General features: G+C 49.8%; 1 protein-coding gene across 1 annotated transcript in view; it reads right to left on the bottom strand.

Moving 5' to 3' along the window:
* Positions 1 to 25,988, bottom strand: part of GALNTL6 (polypeptide N-acetylgalactosaminyltransferase like 6) — a 224,759-nt gene that overhangs the window by 17,052 nt on the left and 181,719 nt on the right. Inside the window, exons 5-8 of the mRNA XM_061563948.1 lie at positions 17,729 to 17,914; positions 11,490 to 11,673; positions 6,819 to 6,936; positions 2,702 to 2,809 (exon numbers count right to left, since the gene is read on the bottom strand). Of these exons, the coding sequence (XP_061419932.1) occupies positions 2,702 to 2,809; positions 6,819 to 6,936; positions 11,490 to 11,673; positions 17,729 to 17,914 (596 nt within the window). The remainder of the gene's footprint in view (positions 1 to 2,701; positions 2,810 to 6,818; positions 6,937 to 11,489; positions 11,674 to 17,728; positions 17,915 to 25,988) is intronic.

The raw sequence follows: 25,988 nt of genomic DNA, 5'->3' as shown, positions 1-25,988 counted from the left end.
CATCTGTTTGTTGCACGCGATTGGGGTGAGGTGGTTGGGGTGGTGGGAGGGGAGTAGCAATGACGCGCGGGATTGTACGATTCTTTAGGGCCCTCTTGCAGATGTGGGACAGCTGCCACGCTTGTGCTTCGGTAAAAGAAACAAAAAAATAAAACAGGCAGTTTGCTCTCAGAGAGAACGGCAGCATCGAGAAGTGGGGGGGGGGGGGGGCAGATATTGATTTTTTTTATTGCTTGGGCCACATGTGGTTAAAGGTGGAATCATAAATCCGACATCAATTTGAAAAAATAAATAAAAATACCGCACCGTCCAGTTGGGAGTCTGCCGCACGATAAGCGAAGAAGCACTTTACCGCTGATGTCAATTATAAAATAATAGCCACCGATACATGCCGAGGAAATTAAAATAGTTGGAGAATGGCAAATTGGAAGGAAACGTGAGTTATTACTTTATTTCTAACATAATAGAATATGCCATGACAATATTGGCAAAATACTTGTACGAGTGAACACGAACACAGCCTAGGTTGGAGAGCCGGGCTATCAGCTCACGAGCTAAAATTCCATTCAAGGTTGAATTGACGCACCCTCTCATTATCACCGTTGCCATTTTTACCTTTGCTGCCGTAGTTATCATCAGTGTCTGAATATCCACCAGTGCCGTCATGATCACTATCATCATCATCACAGCCATAGTTCTCACTGTCATCATCATTGTCATGATCATGCTCATCATGCTGTCTATAGGGTCAGTAAAGAGAGCACAATGCATGGCAGTGTTTGTCGTACTGACTGATAATTCAGCCCCCTCCAGGGATGTGCAATATCCATCACGGCAAAGAGGTCAGCAACAGAGATAAACTCAGAATCAGAATATTTATTCATCCTTGGAGTCATCCGACGAGCTATGAATCTCTTTTTCACTCTGCTCAACACACCTAAAAAAGCATAGCGGCACGTGCCACACACTCACGCGTACGGCAAAACCGCACGTATGTACACCCAGAGACACGGTCAACACACAGACACATTTAAATCTGGCAGTCTGACTGACAATCCCAGCAGATTTACCCAAGGAGAGATATCATTCGAGATTTGAAGCCTTCGTGACTGCAAGAATCCATGCTCTATGGTTCTTTCGGTAAAGTCATGTAGGTAGAAAAAAAAAAACCACGACGTTTCGATTGCAACACAAGCAATCATCATCATACCTACGTGACTTTACCGAAAGAACCAGAGAGTATGAGAGATAAATTTCGATTTAAAGCTTTCGTGACTGCAGGGATTCACCTTCTTGGTTCTTTCGGTAAAGTCACGTAGAAGGGAAGAAAAAAAAACATAATAAAATACAATTCTCACGACGTTTCGGCCACAACGCAAGCAGCCATCCTCAGGTGAAGAACAGGGCTGTCGGAAAGACAGCGTCTGAATGAACACCACCAAGCTTGGCAGCGTATATTTAAGCTGGGTTAGAGGAAGAGGGCGCCTTGACAAAGGAATTTGCATATCAAAGGAATTTAGCATATTTATGGAAAGCTTGGTGGTGTTCATTCAGACGTTGTCTTTCCGACAGGCCTGCTCTTCACCTGAGGACGGCTGCTTGCTTTGTGGCCGAAACGTCGTGAGAATTGCATTTTATTATGTTTTATTTTTATTATTTTATTACTTCCCTTCTACGTGACTTTACCAAAAGAACCAAGAAGTATGAGAGAGATCATGTTGCGTTGGAGGATTGCCCCCGATGGCTCACGTTGTTTTCACTCGCAGGAACTTTGTCGGTAGACGGGGGCGCGAACAACGTCGCGAAAGACAAACAACAAAGAGCAAAAGGGGGATCCCTCAGCAAAGTGGAGTTAGGGGCTATGGGTATTGGAAGGGTGAGTACTCGTGGCTTATTGACAAGCTGGTTAGGGTTAGGGTAGAGCTAGTACTAATGGCGAGTTCGTTGGTTAGGGGTGGCATTGGGTTCGCTAGCTGGCAAGGGTGAGGGTAGGGCTAGTTATAGTGTTCTAGATTTGAAGCTTTCGTGACTGCAAGGATTCATATTCTTGGGTTTTTTCGGTAAAGTCACGTAGGTAAAAATTAAAATTAAAATAAAAATCACGACGTTTCGGAGGCAATACAAGCCTCCGTCTTCAGGTGGAACCGTCACAGCACGCTCGCTGTATCAAGTAAAGACGGAGGCTTGTGTTGCCTCCGAAACGTCGTGATTTTTATTTTATTTTAATTTTTACCTACGTGACTTTACCGAAAAAACCCAAGAATACTAGTGATAGTGGCTGGTAAGTTGGTTGGCAAGTGTGAGGGGTAGAGCTCGCATTTGGTTGGCTGGTGTGCTCCATCCAACCTGCTGACCCCTGGCTCCCCATGGCAAAGTAAGTCCTCGGCATTTAGCTGCACGTGCTGGGGAGCTCCTTGAGGAGCTGAGCACCGGGGTCCGGGGACGCCCGTGGCAACGTTCAGGAGGATCACGCGGAAGCTCCGAGCGGCACGTGGCGCGAAGAATCGCGCCGGACACAATCGTGGCCAACGACGTGCGGCGCGAAACGAAAAACACGCCAGAGAGTCCACGCAGCGCAACCGCGGAAGGGAAAAAACAAAAATGGAAAATAAAACCCCCCCCTAGGCAATAACGTACTGCCTCTTTCAGCCTTCACCATGCTCGGTTTCCGGTGTCCGGTGTGTTTTTGTTTTGCTTTTACCTTGGCCAGGCTCGTCCCCGCAGGCACTTTGTACGGCACGTACTTGCGGTAGATGTGCCCGACCCGCGAGCACGGCACGTCTTCCATACGCCCGCCGCACATCCAAACCTTGGAACGGCAGGGGATGGGGGGTGGGGAAGAGTGTGAGATGGGGGCGGGGAGGGGCGGGGAGGTGGGAGGACGAGGTGATAAGAAAGCAGTGACCTTATCGAGCGGTCGGACGGGGACAACGTGGGCTGTGGCGTCTTCAAAAGAGACTGGCGATGTCGGTCCACGAAGACAAACGTCCAATGCGCACGACAGAGGAAAGGCGCGAAAGGCCTTCGAGGGATCGAGCCGGTGATCGGTAATGCAGGTGAAAGTTACGAGTAAGCAAACTCGACACAACGTATGTCTTGATGATAAATTTGCAGTTGCAAGGAAACTGTACGCGAGCTTTGTAAGTAAACAAAATAGCTGGTGATGCTGCATCGGAAGCATCCACACATTTGTCACAATCGCAAATAACAGTGCCATAAAAAGGCAATGCATACACGTGCTATGAAGAAGGGCCATTGCTCCGAAACGTCGCCACTTATATATTATTTTCCCTTTAAGGCAGAGGCACTGAAGAAGGTTGATTTAGATTTTGTTATTTGTGCTTGTGGACCACTTGCCACGCAACAACAACATCACCAAATAATGCGTCTCATGACAAATCTATCGGGGTTACCTTGCAAATGCAAATATGCACAGTGATCAAGATCCTGCCTATGCACAATCGAGCTCCGGAAAACCACCGATCGTGTGGGCTTTCAGCCTGTCTCTGAGAAGCGGTCACACTCAGACGCCCGTATAGCATTGCATTGCATCATGCCTTCTGTGCACGGCGGGAATTTTGATCACAAGGGTCGCCGTGCCTTCGGTCGTCTTTTATCCATTTATGAAACGCACCGCACCCCGCCTCCACCCCCCCATTAATTTAAAATAAAACCACGGATCCGGCCCTTGAGACACCTGTGGCACGCGACAGCTCCGCTATCATTTTGCCACCTGCTCATTCTTTCATCTCCCTCCACTGTGTGCGGTGGATGAGTAGCGGCGGCAGGCGCCATGGAGCGCAGCGATAACAAGTAGGCTGGGGCAGTACCAGCGGTTAGGCGCGACTGCGAGGGGAGATTAAGGCGGAAGCCAGCGGTGGCTTGCGGTCGTGTCATTGGCATGCGCGATCTGTCAAGAAACGAGTGGCGTGAGCTCAGCCCCAAGTGGGGCACAATGTGCGCATGTGAAGTGGGTGCGCGCACACGCACGCAATGACCACGACCGCCCGTCCATCTGACGTGCTGTGGGCACGAGCCCGTTTGATAACGCGCATGGCACAAACGCGCATGAGGCCAAGATTCCCCGTATAGCTGTAAAAAAATATTGCCGGGGCACGGTGAAGCGGGAGGGCCGGCGAAGGCGGTGGGGATGTGTTGAGGTGGGGGCAGATTTCGCGTTGGACATTGCGAGAGGTCACGGTGGGTCGCGGCGGCAAACGGGCACGGCAAGAGAGTTGAAAAAATAGGAAACAAGGAAAGGCTCTCGCGAGAGTGTCGCTCCATTCAAAGCAACGGCACGATCATTCAGCGACTGCAGGGAAATGCTCGTGGAACAAGCAATCCCGCCGGTTGTGCACAATGCACATATCAAATAAAGCATAAATAAGTAAACTGGAAGGAAAAGAAAACAACGACGACGATGAAGCAAAAAAAAAAGACACGTGCCGAGAGAACCAGTTATTTATTTACTTACGCTGCATTCACCTTGAGATGCATCAACAAAGATCCCTCGGCCAATTTGACACGAGCTGCCGGCAGAGCGGCTCGCAGACCCTGCACCCAGTGCCGGATGATCCTCGTAGCAAAAGTAGCTACATATGCTACGGGCCCCACAATTTCAAGGGCCCCGCGCTCAATGCTTTCAAGCTATCAATTCCGGTTCGGTGATTCTGCACTTGCTCTATTACTATAGTACTATACCGCCTTCAACTTTTATGAACGACTGGGTGTTAAAGGTTAGCGATCTGTCGCATTAATTATCTGGCTGTATAGCAAATGAAAAAATACAATTACTTAACTGTGCAAGTAAAAAAAATTGTGTTTAAATATTTGTATTGTTTTATTTAGGGCCCCTTTATAACATCATATGCTACAGGCCCCGCACTAGCTTGATTCAGCACTGCCTGCACCCCACAGCGTCGGTGAAAGAGGCGACGGCGAGCGACAGATTTTTGTGAACGGCGCTCAGAATTAACGTGCCAAGCCTCGCAATTCTGCCACCCCCCCCCCCTACCCACCCACCCACCCTTAGCACCTCTTGGCCCCCGAAATTCCCCCTTAAATTCACGTGTCACATCTTAGCACGCGCGGTGACCAAGGAAGCGGCAAAAAAAAAAATCAAGGGAGAAAACGTGCCAGAGGGGGGGGAGAGAGAGGGATGTAGTGGCGGGGAAGGGGAGGGGGCGCGGAGGGGGGGGGGGGGCAGCCGCAGAGAAGGTGTGGGAGTGAGAGGGAACGGGATAGAGGGATGGTGGCTTTCATTGCAGGTGCGGTGATTACATTTATTTTTAAGTGGTCTCTGTGGCCACAAGACAGAAAGAACAGGATTAACATTCAGCTCCCCGACTCCCTTACTCCCCCGCTCTCTTGTCGTCCCTCAGTTTCCCCGTCCCTCACCCACTCAGCCCTTAACCAAGAATGAGGATGGATGTTGCCATTTGCAGCGCGATTTTTTTTTATTTCAGACTGGGGAAGAAAAAAAATTTGGGAGAGAATAGTGGAGCAAGGAATGATAGCGGTAACAAGACATATCTCTCTCCGAGGTGGAATTCACGCAAACCCACTCTGATCAATACCAATTTGGTTCTGGCACTAACTGCAAATCTAACCCTTGTAATCAATGTTGAGATCCTTTATGTGCGGTTCTTTTAGCGAAAAAATAAAAATATATATACACACACCACGGATGTATAATACAACATTAGGATGCCGAGCAGAGCAGGCAATCCCGAGACGGAATTGCGATGCACATGATTTAGCGACACGTTCCCTTCAGGTATCGAGAGGATAGTTCTGGTGCCAGGCATCGCTTCAAGAGAAAATACACACACGAGCATTATTTATTCAGGAAAGCCTCAATGAGTCTCAGGACTCCTCTATCAGGAGAGCCCCAGCTGCATTAGGGTGCTCTGCCAATTCCATTGCCGAGCGTATGAGGGACACACTCAATATCCGCAGGTATTATCGAGTCGCGTACAATACGTGGTGGAAATTGTGAGTTGGGATGACAACGATTGTGGATTTGGCGGCGGTCATGATGGCGATCGTCATCAATTTGCATGTTTACGATTTGCTTCCCCAGCGATTCAATGCAGTTTCACGATTTCAGGGTCTTGATTTGTTTGAAATTCTATTTTGTCTCGTTATTACCTCGCCGTTTGTGTCGCCTCTGTCTCGTTTGCACGGTTTGTAACGTCAGCCTAAATGGAACATTTGCATAACATCTGCATAAATTTTTTTTATAATAGGTTTACACACCTGATTCCATGCATGTAAGATGAGCACAGGAATTACGAATGATGAGTTTATGCTGCACGACACGACTAGTGTCAATCGACTGCAGGATGAAGGCCTCCCCCTTCCGTGTGGATCTTGGAGTCGTTTGACCACACATCACTACGCTGGTCAGCGCAGATTGGTGAAAGGGGCACCTAGGAAAGTGTCAGATCTCACTCGGCACTGATGCTAGCCGTGGCCAGGGATCGAACTTGGGTCGCAGGGTTCATAGCGCAGTGCGCCAAACCACTGCAACACCGAGCTGCCAATGAAAACAGCCGGCCGATGGTGAGGATGACGCTCCGTTAATCACGATGAAAACATTAAAATTACGACAGTTTTATGATGCATTTCCGTCGTTTGGCACGGTGTTCGCCGTTGCGCCGCACATCTGGAAGCTTCTTCGGGAACTCGGCTCCTGGCACGTTGAGCGAAACGTCGGACAGTAGTAATGTCAATGACAACAATGACATCTAAACCGACAACTACGACAATGTGGTGGCAATGACAAAGGAGGTGATGACAAAGGCTTTTGTCTGCACCTTGAAGGAGATTTCGTACTGCTCCCCGCCCCAGATGTCCAGGCCCGGGTCGTAGGCTCCGAGCTCGTAAAACCAGCGGCGATCGATGGCAAACAGCCCACCGGCCATCACGGGGGACCTGCGCACGCCACGCATACCACGGCACAACGAGGCCAGGTCAGTCATCACGCCACACGTACCACGGCACAACGAGCCGTGGTACGTGTGGCGTGCAGGGATTCAGGGATGATTGCTTGTGTTGCAGTCGAAACGTCGTGAGAATTTTTTTTGTTTTATATTAATATTATTTTATTATTTCCCTTCTACGTGACTTTACCGAAAGAATCAAGAATATAAGGTGACAGGACCTCGCTGTCCACTAAGCCGCGGGCACCCCATCACCCGCCGTGGCAGGAGGGCTTTGATCCCTTGCCACGGCCAGAGAGGTGATCATCAGCCATGGCATAGCCACCCAATCACCCGCGATCGTAGTTTTGTTGAGCTAGGTGAGAATTCAATAGACCGGCACAGTCTTGTCTGCAAGATAGACCCAGAGCATTAATCTGCCAGGAAGGGGTGGCTGATTGCTATGTATTGTGATCCAAATTGAGTAATTCGCGGTTAATTTCCGAATTTGGCAAGTTTGGGCACTGACGCTGGCAAGTAATGACCTTCCTCTTGTGAACTACGTCAGGGGATCTTTAGCATGCACGCACCGCGAATCCGATAGCACGTCATGCTATCGGGGTGATTATTCCACACCGCAGTATTAACCAGGGCGTCCGCTGTCATTCGAACCGTGAACGTCCGGAGTGACGAGCGGCGAGCCGCAGTGCTGCCGCTGGGCCACGTCGCCGCCCCCTGTCGCGGGAAGAAGGCCGAGCGATTTGCACCATGGGGTCCTGTGACATGTCCGGCCCTGGTAACCCATTGATGGCGACTGGGGTAGTAAATCAGAGTTCATAATCTGTTTCGATTTAAAGCTTTCGTGACTGCAGGGATTCATCTTCTTGGTTCTTTTGGTAAAGTCACGTGACTTTACCGAAAGAACCAAGAAGATTCATAATCTATGTTAATAATCTGCGCCTGTCGTCAAAACAAAAAATAACCAATGGCAAGCTGGGGCGCAGCGACGTCGCGATGCGCAGCAGATGCTATCGTTCCCGAGGTCCAAAGAGCCGGACGAAGGCACCCTTTACGTCATTAGGGTTCGGCGTTAATGCCCGAGGCTCAGAGAGGCCGGCCGAGGCACATTTAGGATTCCCACGCGTGAGTGTGAAATTGCCCAAAGGCTCAGAAAGGGTTAACGATAAAAAAAAGTCTTGGGCTTCAGTGTTAATGCTCGAGGCTCATGAAGCCAGAACAAGACGCATATATGATTTTCAGAGTTTAGTATTAATGCCTGAGGCTCACAGAGACAGACCGAGGCATATTTAGGATTCTCAGCAATCATTCTTTATGCTTAAGGCTCACAATTCATTATATTGAGAGGAGCATAGCTGCGGGGAATCACTGCCTACCTAGCATGTAATGAGGCTTTGCCGAGTCTTCAGGACTACGCTGCAGTGTTCGACATGAAAGTCCATAAGGTAATGAATCCTCAACTTCCTGGACAGACAGATTCAACAATGCATTGCTGAACTATCCAGGTACTCGCGAAGCTCACACCTGCTTAGCTACTAAAATCAGATGCGGTCAGGCACGTGCAGGGTGATTTAGTCGTGAGCATTTGGAGTTGGCGATGCTTGATGAATACACACGTCAAGACGATGACACGTATAAAGCTGACGATTTAATAATGACGATGATGTAGGTGGCCGTGGTGATGATAGGAAAAAACAAGTACATTCGTCTTTACGTGTCGATTATGTTTGATTAAGTGTGCTAATTAATTTGCGTGCAGGATTCGTCGCCTTCCGTTTCAAATCATTAATGCGGTCAATCATCCAGAATGAATTCTGACAGGCGACTGTCAGACACCTCTGCCTGGGGTCTTGGTGCGTGAGATCAGGCATCAGCAGGGACGGAAGCCAAGCAGTAAAAGGTGGCCGTTCCGAAAATAACATATACACTCACGTGCTAACAGAGGGCGGGCAGATGGGGGGGGGGGGGGGTTGAGTAAATAAAAATAACTTGGGAAATATAAATAAAATAAAAAAGAAGCAGAATTGAAATAAAACTTGCCCTTTCTGAGCGTGAAGGAAAAAATACTATCGTGGGTCCTGCTTAAATGATTTTCCTTTCTGCCAAAATGCCTCGGACAAAACAAAAACCAAAGGAGCCAACCGTGCAAAGCGGAACAAGCTACCTGCCGCACAAACTCATTTATCTTGCTTCCATTTTTTTTTCTCTTTGGTATTTTCAAACTAAATTCAACTCCTGGGCAAGAGCAGGGACATTCTGTTTACACAACATGACACGCCACACACCCGGCTCAAGAGTACACAGCTGAGCACGGGCCCCTTGCGCTACGTGCTCCCACACGGCCGGTGCAAAACACAAAAGATCCCGCACAGGTAACCAATGTGGGCTGCTGGGGCACGTGCTGTCAGCGAGCATCAGCACCGATGAAGGCCGTGCCCCGGCGTGCGAGGGGGGTGGGTGGCCAGCACCACTCCCGGCCGCTTTTTGTCTTCCCAGCGCTGATATTCGCCGACCTTTCGGGAGACCCAGGACCGGTTCATATATATTTGCCACAGATGTCGACCGTGATCCAGAATTGAACTTGGGTCGCCAGGTTCGTAGCGCTCGGTGCTAACCAATATGCAACTACTGCCCCCCACGCAGCAGTGCACATGATACACACACACGCACACACAGCATTCGTGCACACAGAGATCCAGCGTTGGAGTTAACACAAAATAGTTCTCGTTTATTCCACCCTCCCCCCACCCCCCCCCCCCCCCATGTTATTCAAATTGTGCTCCTGATGTTACATCACGAGATGATGAAATTTACATTCAGAACAATCGCAGACATCAATGCACCGCCGTGTTTCCTCCCACGTGAAGCCAAAACAAGTGGCCATATATCGTAAAAGCTTAATTGCCCTCATTATTAAGCGAGAAGTGTACCGTAGAGCAACAAAGGTCCGTGGACTGGTAGCGTGGACCTAAACCGCGGTGATCCCCCTGCGTCAGGGGTGGACCAACGCCGGCTCGCCAGTCCCAGGATGCGGCTCTCCGGCAGTGCGGCTCGGCCGAGACGCGGCGATAACGTTCCACTTTTCAAAGCAACCTCATGCGAGACGGGCAGGAAATAAAAAAATAAATCTGTGGAAGCGCCAGTGGCCTGGGGCAACTCCTCGCTTGCAGGCCCCGGCAGAGCCCAGATCACGAGCACTCCCGTGGGCGCTCCCGCAGATTTCTCAACTCAAAATCTGCACCAAGCAGGGCGAGCGAACCGGCTGAGTGACCGTTCCCACGTCACTCGCTCAGCGCATGCAAGCGCATGCGCCCTCAGCTTCTCTCCATCACTCGCACCAAACATATATATGTATATATATATATAAAGTTGGAGCGCTTGTTCCGTGCAGATGCACGATGGGTAAAGTCGGCGGTATCTTGCGGCCCTCAGCCGCATGAAGATCTTAGTGTGCGGCTTTAAGGGTCAGGAGGTTTTTCTCCGGGTCCCCTGGTTTCTGCCGCAGTGGCTAGGAGATGTTAACTACCTGGCCTGATATGCAGCAGGTCGTGGGTTCGATCCCCCACCCTAACGCCTGCTTTAATATCTGGAGTTTGCATGTTCTCCCGTTTGTCCCGTGCAATTTTTCTCTGGATCCTCCGGGTTTTCCCTCCACATTCATGATCAACATCACCCGTTGAAGAGTTTTGGCTGCGATACATTTCCACGTGATAAGCCACTTCGTTGAGCTATCATTTGTGGCCAGGTCACTTCTGAAAAAAAGAGCTATATAGCTCAGTGGGGCCTTACCTGGGTTAAAAGAAGCAAATAAATAAATATTCATTTTCATCATTTTGTTTTTTCTTTGACGAATTTGGCTGCCCCATCACGAACGTGAACCCACTCTGCAGTGCGTGCCTGATTCTGGGAGTTGCTTTTCCGATTGTCACTCTCCTAAATTCCCCCATGCAGAAACTAGTACCAATTATGACGAAATGTCAGGATTAGTGCATTACCAGCGTGGCTATGGTTACATTTGCAGTCAGTCACAGGCTTTGTATGAGTGCTATAGCATTGGGCACGAGCGTTTGAATAGTCGGCTAAATGCTGGGTTACAGTTACTGACAGCATTAACGACAGTGTTTGGGATTAGCATCATAAAGTGAGCATTAATGTTGTGGGCAGACGCTGGGGTACAGTTATGGCAAGGATTATAAGGATTGGGATTAGTATGGGTGTTGTGGGTAGATACTGGGACACAGTTATTGCCAGGATTATTAGCCTGAGAGCCATAGTTAGCATTAGTGTCAAGGTTAGACAGCTGGGTTAGAGTTATTGCCAGGATTAGTATGAGTGTTGGGATTAGCACCACAGTATTAGCATTAGTGTCATGGGTAGACACTCAGGCACGGTTATTTCTAGGATTAGTTTTAGTGTTGGGAATAGAGGCATCGTTTCTATTATTGGCACGCTTAGAGCCTCGGGTAGAGATATTCCCAGGATTGCGACCTCAGAAAGACAACAAACCTGGGAAAACCAGGACAGGTGGCACCGCCGGCCGAGACTTACTCGAAGGGATCGCTGGGGTCTGGCCGCTGCAGCTCTGTGGGGATGGGGATGCGCTTGTAGTACATCTCCCAGTCGAAGGCGCCGCGCATGGCGTCCCCCGCCTGCGTCTCGTAGCCAAAGTGGTCGTGGTTGATGACGTCGATCATGGGGCACACGACCGTGCGCCGGTCCTTGGCAATGCGGTCTGCAGGGTAAAAAAAAACACAAATAACCACACAGGTAAGACAAATGGTTGGATAAAGAAAGGATGGTCCAAAATTCCACTGCTAGACCTTGCACATCGCACCGATATTCCGAGCGCTTCGATGGCTCTCAATACAAACCTAAATACATTTTAAAATTTTCTGTGGGCCCACCCCTGACTGCCTGCTTGTCCCCTCTCATCTCACTCTACTCCCCTCCACGCACTCTCCTACCTCTCCTCTGTCATCTCAATCTACTCCCCTCTACACTCTCTCCTACCTCTCATATTTCATATACTGTAACTCTATTCCCATCCACCCAACCTCCTACCTCTCCCCTCTCATCTCATTCTTTTCCCTTCCACGTACTCTCCTACCTCTCATCTCACTATTCTCCTCTCCACTCTCCGACCACATTTCCTGGCAAGGTGGGCGACCCGCACGCTCGGCAACCCCAATGCTGCGCGATCCGCCAACCCCCCCTACCCCACACCTTTCATGTCGGAGACACTCGCAAACACGCATTCTTGCTGCCGCCGCAGGCAGCGTCATTTACTCGTTGAAAGACCCATCGCGCGCCGGAGACACAGTGCAAATTATTAATTGGACGCGGTTATTTACATTTTTGTGCATTCGCTCGTGCGCATCGATTTCCCTAACCATTTTTCGATTTAAAGCTTTTGTGACTGCAGGGATTCATATTTTTGGTTCTTTCGTTAAAGTCACGTAGAAGGGAAATAATAAAATAATAAAAATAAAACATAATAAAATTCTCACGACGTTTCGGCCACAATGCAAGCAGCCGTCCTCAGGTGAAGAAACAGAGCTGTCGGAAAGACAGCGTCCTAATGGTCCCTAACCATGCCAGAAACGTGCGACGGCTTCTGCCCACGAGCGTCTCGCTCTGTGACGAGGCACGGGCGAAGACGTGGGGGTCACGCCACTCACAGGCAGCGCCTGCGTCGCAATCTACACCGCTTGTTTGTCCAACGCATTCTACTGAAGCGACATTTATTAATTTTCATTCATATTTTTTCGCTATATAGCGACCTGGCCACAAATGATTGGTTAAAGAAGTGGCTCGTCACGTGGAAATTTATAGCAGCCAAATACTGTGGACGGAAATACCGGAGGACCCGGAGAAAGATCCACGCAACTAAGGGGAGAGACACGCAAACTCCAAATATACAGGCGTCAGGGGTAGGGTTCGAACCCACGACCTCCTGCGTACCAGGCGAGGTAATTAACATCTCGCCACCGTGGCGCATTGATGGCTGTGTCAATGCTGCATCTGCACGGCGGCACCCACGCACGATTCACGTGCCGGAGAAATTTATATTTTTCATGCAATGCATTGCGGTGTCTCATTTACCAACGAGGGAGGGGGAAGCAAATGTGTTTTAACAGCTTTGTCGAGACGCGGGGGCAAACCAGAATATATGCGGAGAGCCACGTGTCGCTGCAAGGCATTTTTATACTTCTAAAAATATATATATCAGCGTAAACGATCATCTTTTAACAGAGAATGTCTACATCAGTGGACACCGCCGGGTGAAATAAAGCTCCGGTCGATTTTAAGCAATTGTTAAGTTGAATAAAAAAAAAGTGAAAAGCGATTAGTCCGTTTCATTAATTGGACTGTGCCTTGGCAAGCGGCTTTTATCGAGCGCATTCATTGTTTTTGACAGTGGGGCTTGGGGATACGGTGAGACGCAGTGTGACATATTGGGGATACAGTGAGACACGGTGCGACACAGAGAGACACGGTGAGACACGGTGAGGCACAGTGAGACACGGTGGGGACACAGTTCGACATAGAGAGACACACTGGGGACACAGAGAGACACGGTGGAGACACAGTGAGACATAGTGGGGACACAGACATAGAGAGACAACCTGGGGACACAGTGAGACACAGTGAGACACAGTGAGACACAGCGTGTCCCCACCGCGAGAGACACGGTGGAGACACGGTGGAGAGACGGGGACGTGGGCCCCCGTCGCTTCTGTCTGGTGGCCACAGCGGGGCTCCGTGCGGCTCTGGACGGGGTGTTCCATCCAACAGCAGCTGTTCCAAAACGCATCTCCCCAGCCGTAGGAACATCTCCCTTCGGGCGGAACGAACTGCGGCGGGCGATCTGTCATTTCTGGTCAGCGCTCTCACCCTCTGCTTGATGTGTGTGTGTGTTTTTTTTCAGGCGCACGTTTGTTCGCGTTCGTTTCTTTCCTTTCTTTGAGGACCTCTCGCTAAGAACGTTCGTGCGAATGATGATTACTGTTATTGTTGTTGTATGTGTGTGTGTTTTATGTAATGCGGGCCTGCAACGATCGATTTGTCAATTAAAAGTCGATTCCTATGCCGTACGAGACGTGCATCGTGTCATGCGTGTGAGGATTGATTGTTTTACGATTCATGCAAATTAAATGCAAATGATAATGCTCATGGTACATTTAGCCTAATGCGGTAAACACAACTGCACTAATGAGAGAGAGAGAGAAAAACAACTACAATAAATGATATAAATTGTAGAGTAAAACTGAGAATACAATTAGAAACAATTCCTGAATGTATTCACGATCCGAAATTGTGCCAACAGAATCACCGGGGGGAGGGTGAGAGGAAGTGGTGGTGAGTCTTTAAAACCCGCGTATTACTACCATAATGAGCCAAGAACGTCTGTTTGTGTGTAACGCGCGTGACGTCACTCCACATGCCGCACCCCCCCCCCCGTCATTATTAATATTCATGAGCAGGTGGATTTTTACAGAAATAATTTTTCACGGAAATAATTTTTTTCGCAAATTCGCTTTCAGTTTGACGTTTCTTTATTGAAAGTGAATCTAATAAATTATTCTACGCAGCAACAAAGTGGATTTGGTGTCTTTATTGATTCCTTCAGCACTTGAGACAAAAGGTAAGTCTAATGAATGCTTCTACATTATGGTAAAATAGACATTTCTCGGTGATTTTCCAGATATTGTATCGATTTCCAATTTATTTCAACCCCAGCTACCGAAAGCAGAAGAGAATAAAGTATTAGAGCGGTGAATTTGAACAAATTGAAGGTCAGTTATATACAGTGCTACAGTGACATGAAGTGAGGTGTTTTATGACGTAGTTTCGTGCAAGAATGACTTCCATTAATACAGCGCTACAGTGAACTGCAGTGAAGTGTTTGCTCACGTACTTTTGTGCAAGATTCACTGCCATTAAATTTACACAAGATACAACTATACTCCGCTCAATTTTTTCGTAAATATTACAGCTTCCGTCCCGGGACGGCCAAAGCAGTTACTATTGTATAATAAGTAAGTTGTAAACATTTATCCGGTCATCCTTGCAGCTACTTTTGGCTCGACCATCGAACAAAGACGGTCACCGCATCACGCGGCGCTTGCAGATGCGCATCTGCGGCCGTCTGGAACGCTCTTCCTTTCCGATATTATGAAGCCACTGTGAGCCCACTTCAGCGATTGTTTCTTGCTGTGGTTGTCCCACATGATGACGGACGCTTGTGTTGCGTCCGAAACGTCTTGATTTAATTGATTTTATTTCATACCTACGTGACTTTACCGAAAGAACCAAAGAATATGGATCCCTGCAGTCACGAAAACTTCGATATCTAGATTTTCCACTGAGAGTTGTGCACTTTAACATCATCTGGATTGAAAACTAATTTCTTTAGAACTGCTTTTTGAGTTTAAATTGTTGTCCTTCCCCCCGCACCTCTGTTGAGCACGGTTATAGCTACGTACGGTGTGAAAGATGTTCAACGCACACGCATCCACTGCTGGACGATGAAGGCCTCACCATGCCACTCTGAGCCTGGAAGTCGTTCGACCAGACATCCCCGGACCCGCCAGCGTGCGCTTAGCGAAGGGGGGAGCCAGGAATGGTTCAGATATCGCTCGCTTCGGACGCCAGCCGTGGCTAGCGCGATGGAGGAAGCGCTCTCAGCGAGCACCGACTGAGGCTGTCATCACAGTCTTATGTTCATCTCCCCCCCGTAGTTTTCTTGGGCCACGTTGAATTGGAGTCTAATTCCAGCTGGGGCTAATTGCTACTGGCCAATGGCCAGAAATGTATGCTGAATGGGCTTACCAAACAACATCGCAAAGCTCCCTGTGGACAAAGACAAAAAGATACCCCATATAGCCTCAACTGACTGTTGGGGAAAGTGCTGTTCACGAGCACCAATGAAGGCCGGCACGGCACACCACACGAGGGGGTCGGTGGGCAACACCACACTCGGCTACCTTTGTCTCCCAAGCGGCGGTATTTACTCATCGCACCAGGTACTCATTTGAGGCCGAGTCGACCTAGGGGAAGCCCACTAGTGTTTCAGTTAATCGTCACTGACGTTTGGCCGTGAGCGGGAATCGAACTCGGGCCGCCGGGATCGTAGCGCAGCGTGCAAACCGCCACATTAACATTCCCCTGTGGACTCTCGCGTGTGCACACACGCACGAGCGTTGCAAAGGGAAGCCTCGTGACATCGGAAATCAGCCAGCGGCAGTGGTCAGCAGGGCCCCACCAGCAGGCATGTGTGCCACGATCGCAGTTCGAAAGAAAAAGAAAACCGACAAAGCGAGAGCCGTCCCATTGCTCAGCGTCGCGCCTCCAAGCGGAGCGCGACCAGCAGGTGAATATATAAATAAGCTCAAGTGAACATTAACATTTGATCTTAACTCCCACTTTGAAAATTCCGTCGGATAAAGCTTTCAAAATGCCTTCACGTGACAACAATCTGTAATTATCCTTATTACTGTTATTATTTTTGACAGCCATCGATCGTTTCAGAGCGTGGGTAGAACAAAAACTTTCCGCCGCGGTAAACGCGCGCCGCTCGTGTGCGATAGATACGAAGGCGCCGCTTGCGGACGCGTGATTTATGCCGAACGGGGACGCGGCTAAGAAGACGTGACGGACCTGGGAAGAGCGAGGACTCGCGAAACTCGCACATCGGGGGTAGTTGGGGGGGCTGGAACGCCTAGCCCCCACCCCTCGCCCCCCCCCCCCCACCGCCCCCCCCCCCCAAAATAACATTGAGTCATATTAACATTACGCATTCGCGCTGGTGATCGTCAGCGATGCGATGGGGCGTCATTCACGGTGGGAACTGCGGTGCAACGCGAGCTGGGCAGCAACAACAAAGCGGAGCGGATACTGACGCTACCGACAGAAATATGGCTTTTGTTCGTCGTCCGTGTTTTTGGGGGGGGGGGTTTCACAATTGCATTTTTAAACAAAAGAAAAGAACATTTAAAGCAACTCGGGCACCTCCTGGAGCGGTTGATTGCGTAATAATTAGTGTCTCGCACAATCAGTGTCCCGTGGTGCACGGTCGGTTGTTGTTGTTGTTCAAATCTCGGGAGCGTTTACGTGCGAGGTTTTTTGGGGCGCGTCAGCGCACGGCACCTCCGATTTCGCCGAGCCCAGCCCAGCTGTGTTTCCATGGACGGGTGCATAAAACAGCTCAAAAGTTAAAGCTTGGCTCAGTTTTTTTCATTTTATTTCAAGTGGCACAAGTTTAAGGGGGTGTGAGAAATACTTACGGTGTTTAAAGAAAACACCATCTTAAAGACTTTCAAGCACGGCCTTCCCTTGTCTACCTCTCCCCTCTGCACACGCTTGCGCTAGAGCAATCGGAGCGCCGGGTCCAAGCCGGTAGTCAAGCTTCACTCGCTGGTCCGTTCTGTCTACTCACTCCCCTGCCACGGTTGAAATCCAGGCTCAACAGCACTTCCTTTAATCGTCGGCGTATGACCAACGGCCACAGCCGCACACTGAAGAGTTTTATTTTTATTTTCCATTGGCGCATCAGGTATCCGCATCTGCCGTGGGCTGTTTGGATGCGGTTTAGGGAGGACTGTGAGCTTCGTGGAACATCAAACCCCAGGGATCTTCGGCTCGGGTGCACAGTGGGAAAGAGATCACCGAGAGCTGCGCCGTACCCGGCATCGGCGGGACGTCGCTTCTCCCTCTCTCTCCTCCCAGACCCCCCCCCCGTTAACCCCCCACCCCACCTCCGCCCCCCGACCTCCGCCCGATCTCACCGAGCAGCGGCGGGAGCCAGTTGACGTTGGCCTCGCAGTGCGAGTCGAGGAACGTGAGGACGTCTCCGTGAGCCGCGGCCGCCCCCAGGAGGCGCGTGCGGATGAGGCCCTCGCGGCGCGAGGTGCGCACGATGCGCACCACGGGGAAGCGCGACATGTACTGCTCCAGCTGCCCCTTCAGGTGTTCTATACGCACACACAGCAGCAGCAGCAGCAACGACAACAAACGAATACGTTACTCATTGCACACACGGTGCGTGCCACAAATGAACCGCGGTACCTTGCTGACCTCGTCAAAGGGGCATTAACCGGCATGCGAAATCCGGTCGGCTTTTGGCGAACCGTCGAAAAAAGACGGTCGCCGCATCGCTCGCTTTCAGATGCGCTGCTTCTGCGGCCGTCTGGAACGCTCTTCCTTCCAACATTAGGAAGCCACTGGAGCTATGCAACTTTTAAATCTGGAATGAAAACTCATTTCTTGAGAACTGCTTTTTGTGTTTAGTTTGTTGTCCTTCCCCCGCACCTCCGATTAGTGCTGTTCGCTATGTACGGTGTGAAAGAAGTTCAACATACATACAACAACAACAACGTGGGCACACAGTAACACGCATCTCCCGATTAGCGTCGTGCGCCAAGCGCCTCTGGGCTGAGTTTGGCTCGAGATAACCAGCAGATACACAACAAAGCTTGCTAAACGTTTGGAGATATCTGTCGGAGAAACACATACCCAGGTCATCGGCGTCATCATCATCATCATCATCGGCAGCAACAATGATCTATCCAATGACATCACCACAACTTGCAATGCTGCGACGTAATAATCCGTCGAGCTCCTGTGCTCAAGCGTTCATCACTCCAACTCCACAGGAAACCTTCTCAAGCGCACGTTGCTTCCCGAGATGACCCTACCGTCCTTAGTTTAGCCCATGAGCCATCGTCCCTTCTAGCGGAATCTGTCCTGCGCAAGCCCACTGTACTGTTTGCAACAGACGTTTGTTATCTCTGATCCACCAGCTCATCGCATCGCTCCATCTCCTCGGTGGACGTGAGCAAAAAAATACACCTGAGCCCATTTCAATTGACGTATCGATGCGTCGTTAGATGTGAGGGGCGGTCAAGCACCACCTCGGCCGCCTTAATCTCTCCGATTCAGCTGCTGACCGCACTGTATGGGAGGCAATCCTTTTATTTGGCGATGTTGGCTGAATTATCGTGATGCATGTGCGGGACATCATCGTGACATTTATTTATTTTAATTACATCGATGAAATGTGGCCTGTCAGTAAAAATAAGCCCTCTTCTTGTCAATGTGTGAATTGAATAAAAAAAAATTAACAGTCGGATAACCCTGACACCCTGCCACCATCTTCCCCTCCCTCATTCAACTCCGGGCATTAAAACCTCCTCCTCCTCATCCCCCTCCAAGCCACAGCTCTCCTCCGACGTCTCTTCGGATCGTACCGCACGCTCGTTCCCCACGACGGCCGACGTTGTTTCGCCCCACGCGCTGGGAGCGCTTCTTTCGGGAACTCGAATCCCGAAGAAGCTCCCAGGCACGTGGAGCGAAAACGTACGGCCTGAAAACGCACGAAGAAATGGCCCGAGAGGATGATGGAGCGGAACCAGCTCTCCGATGCGTTCGCACGCTGTCCTGGGCATTGTCAGCGACAGAATTCCGAAGGAGCTGCCAGCACGTGGAGCAAAACGTCAGACATTGTGCCGAACAACACGGCGGCACAACCCGCAAGCGCATCGGAGAGCCGATGAGAGCGTGTGGCCGCGGAATCCTACGCAGTTGTGACGAAACCAATTCCGAAGACACTTCAACGACAATAATAACAATAATGCAATTTATAATGTACGTTTGTATGTATGTTGAACTTTTTTCGCACCGTACGTAGCCACCCGTGATAACGGGGCCTTAAAGTGCGTCCTAAAAGTAGGTGGCGTTTGAATGCCGCGATAGTGCAGCAGAACGGAAGGCCTCCTTGACCCAGATAAGGGGCGCTCCTTTTATACGGCCCAGCAGAATGGGCGTTCGTCGCGTGCCAAAACGAGTCGGAGAAAATAATCGACTCTCGATTCGAATCGCGGTCATGAATCGCAACAATCCATGAAATCGACACATTCTAACGGAGGTTATCCAAGACAATCTGCTCATCACACCGACAGAACCAGGACCCTCCCGGATGAGCCGGCGATCCTCCGTGGCTGCACCGGCACACTTGCAGAACCAGCAGCAGTAGGCATCCAGGCACCATCCACCTTCAAGCAACAGCTCAATGCTCCTACTGTTGTGGAGTGACTCATGCAGCCAGCTATGGCTGTAGAGTTTGGTAATACATGTTGTTGACGTCGTTTATTGTGAAAATTCGGTCACAGTTCCTATGATCACTGTTTCATTGCTTTTATGGCTTTATTTTGGTGATTTTCGATACGTTTTTTGGTTTGGCCATGTTTGTTTGTTGTAGTACAGAGTTAGACTGATGGCCTAAATCTAAGTTGTCTTGTGGTTGTTGTTGTTGTTTGACTTGCATCCCACTGGGATTTTTGCACATTTTTGTGTACGGTGCTTTTTCTGCAATATTTTACTGCTTGCACTCAGTCACATATTAACTTTAAGATGTTTTTTTGTTCATGTTTTTGTTTTTTGTTTGTTGCGGTTGCACCCGATTCAAGAGCTGAATGGCTCACAGGGCTATACCTAATACATGAACTTGAACTTGAAGTTACTCCACCATTCGGGCTCTCGCCTGTTCGGGATGGCATACGAAACTTTAAATTTTGGCTCTGCCCCGCTAAATTCTCGATCAAAGAAATGGTCTGACTATATTGAAATATGCGCACATTACAAATTCATTTCTTTTTTTATTCACGTTCATGCGCATCGTTACACCCCTACTAGACAGATAACTTGAAAGAATAAAAGTTGTATCTCACGATTTCGATACATGCGTGAATTAAATCTGGCACGTAGGGAATGATTGCTTTCAATTAACGCAAACGGCATGTACGGCGTACGCTGGCAGTACATTTAGGCTGTGGGAACGAATGAGACAGAACAGACGAGATTCCATACAAAAATAAAACAAAGAAATCGATTCTCAAACGAAATCACAAAGTCCAAATTGTGAACCCCCAGGGACAGCGAATCATTATACGCCTGCTAAACTCATCGGATAACACGTGGGGAGAGGCTGCCAGGTTAGGTAATTTTATTTAATACTTTTTTTTTGCGAACGCTCACAGACTCTCATTTATATTAGATTGGCAACCATATGCTGGGTGCCCTGCAAGACACGCATTCATTTAGTTGCAGTAAGTAGCCAGAGCAACAATTACAAACTCTGCTGCCACGCGTCCATTCGGCTTGTCACTTCACCCCGCAGAGACCCCCCTTTGACTGAAGGGGGCTTGTCTCAGAGGACCGTTTCTAACTTAATTTGGAGCTTTCGTGACTGCAGGAATTACTCTTTGGTTCTTTCGGTAAAGTCACGTATAAAGAGAAAATAATAAATTAAATACTAGCATACGACGTTTCGATTGCAACACAAGCAATCGTCATCAGGTATAAATGAAATAGAAACACAAATCTAGTATACTTAAAAATGTAATGTAATACAACACAGAGAGTCGGATAACATAACAGTCAACACCCTACCTGGTTGATTACGTTCTTCTTGAGAATGCTAAATTCGAGAGAGAGATAAAACACAGAACCAGAGACATATAGACAGACATACAAGTAGAGACAGATATCACAGAGATACATAGAGAGAGACGTACATAGGATGCACCGTTTCTAACCCGTGACTTGGCTGACGAAGGGGACTTCGTGGAAGGGGTTTCAGAAGTAGTTCTGCAAACGCCATCCTTATCGGGGCTGCCCTCGCCTGACACGGCGTGATGCAACGCTCGCTGCAGATCAGAGGTCGCAACCGGGTACCCGATACCCGTACCCTACCCGATACCCGGCTACCCGATACCCGTACCCTACCCGATACCCGGCTACCGTATCCGGCCGGGTACGGGTACCCGTTTGCGACCCTGGTGCGGCCGGGTACGGGTAGACCGTGAGTCACTGGTGAGTAAGCGTTTGTCACTCATTTCCCAACGTCTTGTCTCTTCTCACAATTCAAGTTCCTAGAATCAACCCACCCGCGCCTGCAACATGGCTTCATCCCAGAGGTTGCAATCAGGTACCCGATACCCGTACCCTACCCGTACCCGGCCGTACCCGTACCCCACCCGTACCCGGCCGGGTACCCGGCCGGGTACGGGTAGGGTACGGGTACGGCCGGGTACGGGTACGGGTACCCGTTTGCGACCCTTGTGCGGCTGGGTACGGGTAAGGAATCAAAACCCGTTTGCGACCTCTGCTGCAGATCTTACGAGCACAAACGCCTTCCTTCGACTCGTGAAATTGCACCGACAGCACAATCGAAATACCGTATAATTTGGTGGGGGGTGGGGGGGGAACAAAAAAAAATCAACAACAGAATCTAATTTATTCATTCATTGATTTCAATATTATGACGACTGAGATTCCGGGCTCACTGGCAACCTTCAACCGGCGAGCGCCCCTGCGATTGGAAGCTTTATTTATTTAATTACGGCCCTGGTGACAGAATAGCATCGAGCGCGATCGACGGTACAACTGGTGACGGAAGAGCATCGAGCCGCACGGCTCTCCGACGTGTGTTCGGGCTGCGCCGCGTGTCGTTTCCGCGCGCTGTCCGACGTTTTGCTCCGCACGCACGCTGCGTGCCTTCTGAAGAGGTTCCTGAAGAAGCTTCGACTAAGTTCCTGAAGAAGCTCCCAGAACGTGCACCGAAACGTTGGACATCACGGCGAACAACACGCGATACAACCCGAAAACACATCAGAATTTAATTTTAGGTGTTGTTGAGTTTATTTTGATGAGTCTCATTTGCGGGAGTGGCCTGCGGCTTTCGGGGTGCGATCATTAGCGCGCTTGTTTACCCAGAAAGCCTCACCGAGTCTCAAATTATTTTCAGGCGGGTCTTGCCAAGCTTTTGCTGTGGGGGGGGGGGCGATGTTGCGTTATGTGTAATCCCAATAGAGTGATTTGCAACGACATTTTCATCATCAGGATGTTTTTGTGCAGGGTCCAAAATAATTGATTTGGAAAATGGCAAACTTGTGAGCGAAGCAGACGGTGCGTGGTATTACGGTGGTTATCACACGTGCGCCGCAATAAAGTGCATACGCACGCATGCTGAACTTCTTTCGCGCCATATGTAGCCAAACGTGCTAACCGAAGGTGACCGCTGGATTTGAACGGTGAACGATGATCGTTGGGAGCGCGGTGATCGTTGTTGTGATCGTTGTTGTGATCGTTGTGGTGATCGTTGCGGTGATCGTTGCGTGCGTATTGGCAGAGATTTCGCTACAGGCAGCGAAAGGCGTCAATTGTTTTCCCGTCAAACGTAAAGGATGCCTCGTGTGAGGCCGGGTGCCATTATTATTGATTAATAATCATAATAATAATTACTAATGGTATTTTTCGTGTCATCGAGTAAAAAATTGCCTTGTTTGCTTATGTTGAGTTTTTTTTTAAAACGTAAACACTCGTGGAATGATTTGTCAGTGAAGGAAAAAAATACAGCGTAGAATGTACAGGAACATTAACACGTGTTTGTTCTCAAGAATTGTAATTACTTGTGAATTTAAGCTATCGTCAATTGCAAATTGATGTTGGGCACAAGGCTAAAGCTTTTTATTGTTTATTGTTGTTGCAAATTGCTTCCCTTTATTGTTGTTGCAAATTGCTTCCCTTCCCAACAAGATTCATCGCAAATGATTGCTCGTGCTTTGCATACGTTTACCTCTGGTCCTTTTTGAAAAATTTATAAACATCACCTGAATCAGCTTCTAAAAAGAATAACTTACAGCCCTTCATCAAGCCACTGCTGAATGAAGATCTGTCGACCATGCCGTGTCAACCGTGCTGATACATTTCTTTCATACTTCACCACACCGGTCAAGCGTGGCTCCGGCGAACGGGGGTACCCCACGTCCGGTTCGCGTGCCACTCGCCACAGACGGTTTAGCCGTGATCGGGAATTGAACTCGAGCGAACCAAGTTCATTGCGGCCGTGCGCGCCCCCCACCGTGCGCCACTGCCCCAACCCGCAATGAGCCCTCATCGAACACGACGGCGCTCCCTGTCCGTGCGCGTGTGAGCGGGTGCGGGTCGTCGGGGATGTTTGACCCCAGGACCCACACGGCACGGGGGATGTGCCTTGGCCAACCTGTCGCACGGGGGCTGGTGAAGGCGTGGGCAGCAAATGTGTGGGAGCGCAGAAGTAGAGCGCGACAGTTTCCCGAGTTGCCCCGCTGCTACTACGCCACCGTGCAGTGCTGCTCCGGTGTTGCCCGCGACGAGCCGGCCCGGGCGAGTGCGACCGGGGCCACGGGGCAGAAATAGATTAATAAATAAATAAATCAGTGAGATCCCCCACTTTGGCGGCAGCACACACGCTTCGTCGCGCCCGTAACGATTACCCGCGCGCACATTAACTCTGCACGATTAATATCTCCACCGAGAAATTAAGTGCACACCGACGGATTCTTAAACAAACTGAACTCGCTTCCAATCCATTTCCATTTTACACATGTAAAGGCTTTTCCTTCCCCCTAGTCGCCGCCCCCCCCCCCACGCTCGTACCCCCACGACTCTCTAAGGCGAGACTGTAACAAGAGCAATAATTTTATTCGCGAACATTTTGTATTTTCCTCACACGTCGCGTTTTTTGTCGGCGGTTTCCTCGCGGAAATTGCTTTTCGAACTTCGCCTTTTGTTGCCTCCGTGCCTTCGGAACTTTTCGCGGGAAAAAAATAATAATCACGCAATGCAAACGATGTCACCGCCGCGCGGCTCGCTCAATGCGCGTGGCCATCGGCGCGCGCCATCGATCGGACCGCGCTCGCAACGCTCGCCCCAGCGGTGGCAGGTGGCCTCCCTCTGAAGGCAACAAAAGACGGCCTCCTTCATTACCCGGCCTGCGTGGGTTTTGTCGCGCAGGCGAGCCGCACGCGTCGCACCGCGCCTCGTCGTCGTCGCCGCCGCCATTGTAGCGCACAACGTTCGCTCCTCGCGGAGTGAATTCAGTTCACGTGGCTGGGAGCCGCTAGAAAGCTCACCTTGCCCCTGAATACGCTCCCAGTGCGTGGAGTGAAACGTCGGAAAGCGTGCCGAATGAACGAGCGGTACAGCCCAATGGGCACATCGGAGTGCCCCGATTCATTTCCTAACTTTTTGCTTACGAATTCTATTTCTTCTCAACCTTACAACATCAACAGCCTCACTCTCCTACCCAGTGCTCCCTCCTACGTTTCTCTATCGAAGGTTACATTTTCCAGAGCGCAACCGCTGTTGACCTACTGATTAAGTGGAACTCACTTACTAGACCACGGAGGGATAATGGGCTTTAAAATAATGAGTTATAAAATAATGAGTCAACTCCCAAGTGGGATTTGAACTTGCAACCTTTCGAGCCACATGCACTCCACAATAGCGCCACCCAGTTTGATTAAAAAAATATTATAAAACAAAATAACAATGCCAGTGATTTACCCAAAACCTTGCTGAGTCTCCGGACTCCTTTGCAGGAGGGTCCTGCCACATCGACCTCTTTGTCCATTGTCGTTCACGAGGGCTTTTGCTTTGCGTGGGAAGAAAGCGGAGAAGCCGACGGAAAGCCCACCACCACGGGCGCGTGCGTGGGTGACGTTCAAAGCCCACCACCACGGGCGCGTGGGTGGGTGACGTTCACAGCCCAGCACGGAGAGGTTAAACCCATTGCTCCTCTCCGACTTGATTTCAGACCGGAGCAGCCTCAGTGGTCTCCCTTTGCACAAAACGCCAATGTAATTACCGCAGTGTTAGCATTGCAGGGCGTACTAATGGCGTGAAACAGAAGCGCTATTTAAATTACCCGCAGATAGGCCGGTGAGGTGAAACGCGATTGGGGGTTTCGAGATCGAATTGAGGCTGTTAAATGGTCACCGTACGGTGGGGAAAGAAAACGAAACCCCTCCCCCCCTCCCAGCTCTGCAAACGTCGGTCCTAATTAAGTGGACACTGACGAACTAAATCCTCCCACAAAATATTTGCGAAAACAAGAAGCGGCTTACTGCCGGGACTGTCACCCTAATTACGAAAAACGAAACGTGCGCGGCGCGTGAAAAGAACTAAACGTGAAAGACAAAACGTGCAGAAACAAAAGAGGGACGT

This window comes from Lethenteron reissneri, chromosome 32, assembly GCF_015708825.2.
Source record: "Lethenteron reissneri isolate LAM-NWPU_2019-01 chromosome 32, ASM1570882v1, whole genome shotgun sequence".
NCBI lineage: Eukaryota > Metazoa > Chordata > Hyperoartia > Petromyzontiformes > Petromyzontidae > Lethenteron > Lethenteron reissneri.
Note: the sequence above shows the minus strand (reverse complement) of the source record. Positions and strands in the feature narration are given on the sequence as shown.